This window comes from Notolepis coatsorum, assembly GCF_963971535.1.
Source record: "Notolepis coatsorum genome assembly, chromosome: 8".
NCBI lineage: Eukaryota > Metazoa > Chordata > Actinopteri > Aulopiformes > Paralepididae > Notolepis > Notolepis coatsorum.
In genome coordinates this window covers 36,494,869-36,502,216 of record NC_140172.1, presented here as the reverse complement: position 1 = coordinate 36,502,216, position 7,348 = coordinate 36,494,869, and the positions used below count along the sequence as shown (strand labels likewise).

The 7,348-nt window shown below is 45.9% G+C and overlaps 1 protein-coding gene across 1 annotated transcript; it reads right to left on the bottom strand.

Annotated features, from left to right (window-relative positions):
* Positions 1-5,010: 5,010 nt before the first annotated feature.
* On the bottom strand, positions 5,011-6,886 carry LOC311233400 (piggyBac transposable element-derived protein 4-like; the record flags this gene model as incomplete). Its single annotated transcript, XM_084320374.1, has 4 exons — positions 5,011-5,589; positions 5,872-6,475; positions 6,572-6,747; positions 6,839-6,886. The coding sequence occupies 4 exons, from the start codon at positions 6,884-6,886 to the stop codon at positions 5,011-5,013; spliced, it is 1,407 nt and encodes a 468-aa protein (XP_084176500.1).
* Between the last annotated feature and the right edge of the window lie 462 nt (positions 6,887-7,348).

Genomic DNA, 7,348 nt, shown 5'->3' with positions numbered 1-7,348 from the left:
GTTCCCTTAATTGCCGCTTGCAGCTACACTGTTATTATATTTATGTATCTTTAATTTGACGTTGTTATTTTCTTCCAGCCTTTACCGCATGGTGCTGCTCACAACAACACAGGTTCCCTCCGGGCGATAATATGGTTTTATTTTAGGTTTTTCTCTCTAATGCTAAATTGACTTGATGGCACTGCTCTAATGTACTATAGTAGTTCAATAATATATTGAAAAAAGGCTACATCACTCCTGACATTCTCTCTCTCAGCCTCTTATTTATATCTCTCTCTCATTCACGCTCACTTACTCTGTTAGCAGTGGCGGCTGGTGAACATTATTCTAGGTGGGGAGGTGCCATATTCAATCAGTTTCAGTAACTACAGAACAGTATGTATTGTTATAGAGACTCCCTTTTTTGCTGCGGTAGAACATCACTATGAGTTGGAAGAGCCGTCGCGTGTCGCGCTAACCCTTTGAGAAGCTTTGTGGTCCGGGCTTGAATTTTCCACAGTGTGTCCATATAAATCCATTTAGTTAGATCCAACACTGTCTGAATGTTTCTTGTGATTATTATCAATTTCCGACAACGACAACAACTGAAATCCTGTATCGTCTTGAGTCCCTGCGACGATCATTGATGTCGTCATCAGTCCGCGCACCACCTAACACACCAGTGCATAGATATATTATATCAGTGCATAGATATATTATATCTATGCTATGCACCAGTGACTGCTTGGGCGCTAGAGAAAGCGCCCTTCATGCATCATTTTTTTTATTTATTTATATATATTTTTTGAAAGTGTGTAATTTTAATTAGGTTTATCTTAATAATCTGTCTGTTTACCTCGCAATATTTGTTATTGTGGTAGTTTTTGAACATAGATCATAACGGGAATTCAAATCAAACTAATGTGTAATAGTCTTGTAGAAACATGCCAATCAAAAAGGTTCTAAGCCAACATAAGATGTAGCCAAAACAGCTGTCTTATTCAGTCAGTCCACGGGCCAAGTTAGCGCAGGAGGAAGTAATCAACAGCTTGGAAGGTGCGACAAGTTTCCTTCAAGACAATAGAGCAACTGTTTACAAGGGGGGTGGGTAAACAGCTAACACAATGAGATGATCAGATCACATGCAGTTGGTATCGGCTGGCCCGCGGCCTAGGGACAACACAGGTGTAGCCAACCGGTCTGAGTAGTATGAAAAGTCTCAAATAGGAATTATAGTTAAATAACTTAAATGTGTGTTTAAAGAGATAGGAGGTTTACTATGACATACCTGCATAGATGACTGTTAGGCTGGACTGATGAGGCTGAATAGAGTAGTGTGATAATATGATGTGATTATACTAGCTCAGAGACAATCACTCAACACAATGTGAAATAACTTCAAATGTCTGGTAAAACACTTAGATTAGTTTGATATGAAGTACAATTAGGCCTGTTTACATTGTGGTAATAATTCTGAATTCATATTAAACTGTATAAAAGCATATTATTAATGAACGCTAGAGTATAAACTTAAATCCCCTACAGAATAAGATTAGTTTTCACTTAAGGTGAAAATAGGCTTAATGATAAGAAATGTGTTTAAGTATGATATCTCTGGGTTCATGTAATTAAGGGTAATTCAAATATAGATAGTATGAAATGAATAAATGCAATGTATTAGGTTGTTAGATGGTGGTTGTTCTTTGACTTAAACAAAGGAAAGGATAGAGTTGGCTGTGTAAGGACAGCCCCCTGTTTCAAATCCAAACGGAGCTGGCCTGGGATTGGATGAAAGGATTTGATGATGTCATTTTTGATGACATCACGCAGAAGGCTCTAGGTTTGGGATATAATGGGATGTTGTGATGGGGAGAAGATACTCTGAAACCAACTCACCGACCAAGGAGGAACCACACCCCAAGACCACACACACCGACGCGGGCAGAGGAGCAGAAGAACAAAGAACAGAACTTTGGAGGGAGAATAGACTGCTTTGTTCACTAGCCAAGAGAACAAAGCCATCAACAATTTATCAACTATCATTCATTAATCTGATTTCTTAGATAGGGCGAGAGCGGCATAGTGCTCCGGTACCTTGAATCTTTTATAGCATTCTTTATTGTAATTTGTATACAACTCTTAACTTTGATTAAACAGCTGCTGTTAACTGGGTCCTGGGATATTTCAATGTTTTGGCTAATTTTGATTTAAATTGTATAATTTCCATTTTAAAATGTTTTAAAATGTTTTACCATGGTATGTTTTGTATCTTTTTTTCAGCACAGCCTCACATATATGACCTGACAGTTAGTTTTCATATTGTATAATACTGTATATACTGTATACTGCATAATGTACAACACAAAACACAAAATCGGATTTAGAAAATGTGTTCTTTTTAGTATGAACCAATGCAAACATATCAAATCAAGGATATAAAACAGTGGATATGCACCCTCAGGTAGTATATTTACATAAACAAGAGAGAACAGATCAGAATTCAATTTACAAAGCATTATTTTCTCCATACACAGGTAATAAACACAGACGAAATTTTGATTCTCAACTGGAAATTATCACCAGTATGCTTTTTCTTTTACAAAGTCAGTAAAAGTAATTTTTTTCCAAAAAAAAGTTAAAAAAAAAGTTTTACAGTAGAAAAGTAAAAAATAATTAAATAATTAAATTGTGGGATATTCAATATACATATATACAGTACACATATGACTAGAGTGCAGTCATATAGAGTGCAGGATGCCTAAGGCGTATCAAAAAAAAAATATTGCACCTGTCAAAACGGTAACGCACAATTGTGGGATATTCAATATACATATACAGTACACATATGACTGAGGCGTGGAGGAGAGACTGTGTTCCAGCAGGAGGAGAGGCTGGGTTCCAGCAGGAGAAAGAAGCAGACGTATCTTTTGAACAGCAGCAGCACAATCGTTTTTGGAGTTCTTTGGAGCTGTTTTTTTACGTTAGAATATGAGGCGAGGTGAGCCCCGTGTGATGTGTGTGTCCCAGCTGCACAGACACAGTATGTTTGGAGAAGACGAAGAATTATTATACAGGATGATAGGAGTGGAGTCGGAGTCGGAGTCGGACATAGAATCGGAGGACGAAATTGAGGATGAGGACCCATCCGTTGTCCTCGACAACGAGAGCGATGATTTGCCTGGGACATCGACCAGCACAAGGACAATGGGGGACAAAGGCGTGGAGGAGAGGCTGTGTTCCAGCAGGAGGAGAGACTGTGTTCCAGCAGGAGGAGAGACTGTGTTCCAGCAGGAGGAGAGGCTGAATATGAGGCGAGGTGAGCCCCGTGTGATGTGTGTGTCCCAGCTGCACAGACACAGTATGTTTGGAGAAGACGAAGAATTATTATACAGGATGATAGGAGTGGAGTCGGAGTCGGACATAGAATCGGAGGACGAAATTGAGGATGAGGACCCATCCGTTGTCCTCGACAACGAGAGCGATGATTTGCCTGGGACATCGACCAGCACAAGGACAATGGGGGACAAAGGCGTGGAGGAGAGGCTGTGTTCCAGCAGGAGGAGAGACTGTGTTCCAGCAGGAGGAGAGACTGTGTTCCAGCAGGAGGAGAGACTGTGTTCCAGCAGGAGGAGAGGCTGAATATGAGGCGAGGTGAGCCCCGTGTGATGTGTGTGTCCCAGCTGCACAGACACAGTATGTTTGGAGAAGACGAAGAATTATTATACAGGATGATAGGAGTGGAGTCGGAGTCGGACATAGAATCGGAGGACGAAATTGAGGATGAGGACCCATCCGTTGTCCTCGACAACGAGAGCGATGATTTGCCTGGGACATCGACCAGCACAAGGACAATGGGGGACAAAGGCGTGGAGGAGAGGCTGTGTTCCAGCAGGAGGAGAGACTGTGTTCCAGCAGGAGGAGAGACTGTGTTCCAGCAGGAGGAGAGACTGTGTTCCAGCAGGAGGAGATACTGTGTTCCAGCAGGAGGAGAGACTGTGTTCCAGCAGGAGGAGAGACTGTGTTCCAGCAGGAGGAGAGACTGTGTTCCAGCAGGAGGAGAGACTGTGTTCCAGCAGGAGGAGAGACTGTGTTCCAGCAGGAGGAGAGACTGTGTTCCAGCAGGAGGAGAGGCTGTGTTCCAGCAGGAGGAGAGACTGTGTTCCAGCAGGAGGAGAGACTGTGTTCCAGCAGGAGGAGAGCCTGTGTTCCAGCAGGAGGAGAGACTGTGTTCCAGCAGGAGGAGAGACTGTGTTCCAGCAGGAGGAGAGACTGTGTTCCAGCAGGAGGAGAGACTGTGTTCCAGCAGGAGGAGAGACTGTGTTCCAGCAGGAGGAGAGACTGTGTTCCAGCAGGAGGAGAGACTGTGTTCCAGCAGGAGGAGAGGCTGTGTTCCAGCAGGAGGAGAGACTGTGTTCCAGCAGGAGGAGAGACTGTGTTCCAGCAGGAGGAGAGCCTGTGTTCCAGCAGGAGGAGAGACTGTGTTCCAGCAGGAGGAGATACTGTGTTCCAGCAGGATGAGAGACTGTGTTCCAGCAGGAGGAGAGACTGTGTTCCAGCAGGAGGAGAGACTGTGTTCCAGCAGGAGGAGAGACTGTGTTCCAGCAGGAGGAGAGACTGTGTTCCAGCAGGAGGAGAGGCTGTGTTCCAGCAGGAGGAGAGACTGTGTTCCAGCAGGAGGAGAGACTGTGTTCCAGCAGGAGGAGAGCCTGTGTTCCAGCAGGAGGAGAGACTGTGTTCCAGCAGGAGGAGAGACTGTGTTCCAGCAGGAGGAGAGGCTGTGTTCCAGCAGGAGGAGAGACTGTGTTCCAGCAGGAGGAGAGGCTGTGTTCCAGCAGGAGGAGAGGCTGTGTTCCAGCAGGAGGAGAGGCAGGAGGAGAGGCTGTGTTCCAGCAGGAGGAGAGGCTGTGTTCCAGCAGGAGGAGAGGCAGGAGGAGAGGCTGTGTTCCAGCAGGAGGAGAGGCAGGAGGAGAGGCTGTGTTCCAGCAGGAGGAGAGGCTGTGTTCCAGCAGGAGGAGAGGCTGTGTTCCATGATCAATTGTGCCACTCTGTAAAACAGTTGCGGTCTAAAATTAGACAGAGGGCGACATCGCATCTCTGGCATTTCCACGCGGTCAGATTCCTTCTCCCCTCCTTGGTGCACCGGACACAGGTCTTACGGCCAGCGGTGGCTTTCTGGCTCTTGTCCGCGCCCGCTGCGGGAGGGGCGATGGGAACAGGGAGATGGCTTGCGGTCCTGTCAAGAGGAGCTCCTGTGCTGTCCAGTCCACACAGCTCCCCCATCATCACTGAAATTAACTCCTTGTGGGAGAGATGCGCTTCCTGCTTCGCCTCACATATCTCGCAGTGCAGAATGTAGGCGTTGGTGGTAGCAATGTCGAGACAGTGGAAGAAGATGGTGCGATACCACCGGCCAGTTCTCCGGTGGGTCGAGTAATACTGGATCAGCTGGTCGGATAGGTCGACTCCGCCCATGTGTTTGTTATGCTCGATCACAGGGGTGGGGCACGGAAACCAGACAACCGACCAGGTCCCATCGGCCGCCTTGACCCTCCTCTTGACCTTCTGACCAGGAGGTGTGATTGCTGGGTGGATGGTGGAGCACACAGACACCTAGATAGAATAGAATAGAAATGAATCATTAGAAATTTGACACTACAAATTGCTCACAGTAGACATTTAGACAGAACAAAGTCACGAATAAGAATAACAAATACATACATACATACATACATACATACATACATACATACATACATACATACATACATACATACATACATACATACATACATACATACATACATACATACATACATACATACATACATACATACATACATACATACATACATACATACATACATACATACATACATACACACACATACATACCAACTTTGTGTCCATCCACTTCACGAAGACCAGGGACCCCTCTCTGATCCAGCGGATGAGACCTCTCTCACACTTCATCCTGAGGGCATTAGGTCTCCCCTTGGGAACGTCTTTCCTGATCTCCCTGTAGGTTCCACAGGCTCCCAGCTTCATGGCCAGCAAGTCCTTGAACAGCTTGGGACTGGTGTAGTAGTTATCAACATAAATGTGATATCCAGTCCCAAGCCATCCTGTATCAAGGAGGTCCACAACAGCATCATATGTGATGCCGTGTTCACTTGTATGAACGTGTGCCTTCCCTAGGTAAACATTGAAGCCGATGGTGTAGCCGTTATCCGAGTCAGCGAGCACAAACAGTTTGACCCCCCATTTGGTCGGCTTGTCCTTCATGTACTGCGTCATGCCGGTGTGTGCCCTCGTGGCCACCATCCTCTCATCCACTGCCAGTTGCCGCTTAGGGTGGTAGTGCACCTTGCAGGCCTCACCGATGTCGAGGATGAGCGGCTTGATGCGGAACAGTTTGTCGTGTTCCGGTGTTCGCTTCCTGGCGTCGTTCATGGCATCCTCCTCGGGATCGCTCAGGTGGAGGTTCCACAAGATTGACCTGAAGTCAAAGTCATATTATAAGTCATATAACGACACTATAAACATAAGTAACATATGGGACACGATGTACACTATACAGGAATATATATTATACCTGAATCTGTCCCGGAACATGACCATTCTTGGTAGGGGCACAGAGAGAAGGTGTTTGACCCTCCAGAAGTCCTGGAGCGCAGACAGTGGGACGAGCCCCATGTACAGCAGCAGGCCGATGAACTTGTACAATTCATCGGCCTGGACATCCTCCCACTTGGTCTTTTGCCCCCGTGCCTGTATATTGTATTGTAACTCAGTTAGTCACATTTTACAGGAAAAAGCATTTCATATAAAACTACAGCTAATAAAGAAACTTGAAACTTGCCTGGTTCTTTGCCGCGTTCTTGTTAGTGTTGATACACAGGGTCTTCATGGTATCCATGGAAAAATACAGCATGAAGAGCTCCTTGGGTGTATACGTGGCATGGGGGTCTAGCTGCGGTCCTGGGGGTCTGCGCGGCATGAACCGGAGGGGCTGAGGGGCTGGATCAGGATCATTGTCCGTCTTCCAGGGCGTCTGATCTCCTGCCTGGACTGGACGTCTTGGCCTGGCCCGGGTTGTCCTGGGTCGGCGTGGAGCAGGCTGCTCATCATGTCTGCACATAAATGGCACACACATTGTACATATAAAACACTGCTCATACAACACACACACACTGTATATACACTCAATATTCCATTCTGTATATATTGCGTACAACGTCTGCAAACCTAGTAATAATAAAAAAGCAATACACATCCATAATAAGTCTCTCACCTGTCTGGGTCATTTCTTGACCTGGACCGGACTTGGGCACGCCCTGCCCCCCTAGATGTCCCAGGCAAATCATTGCTG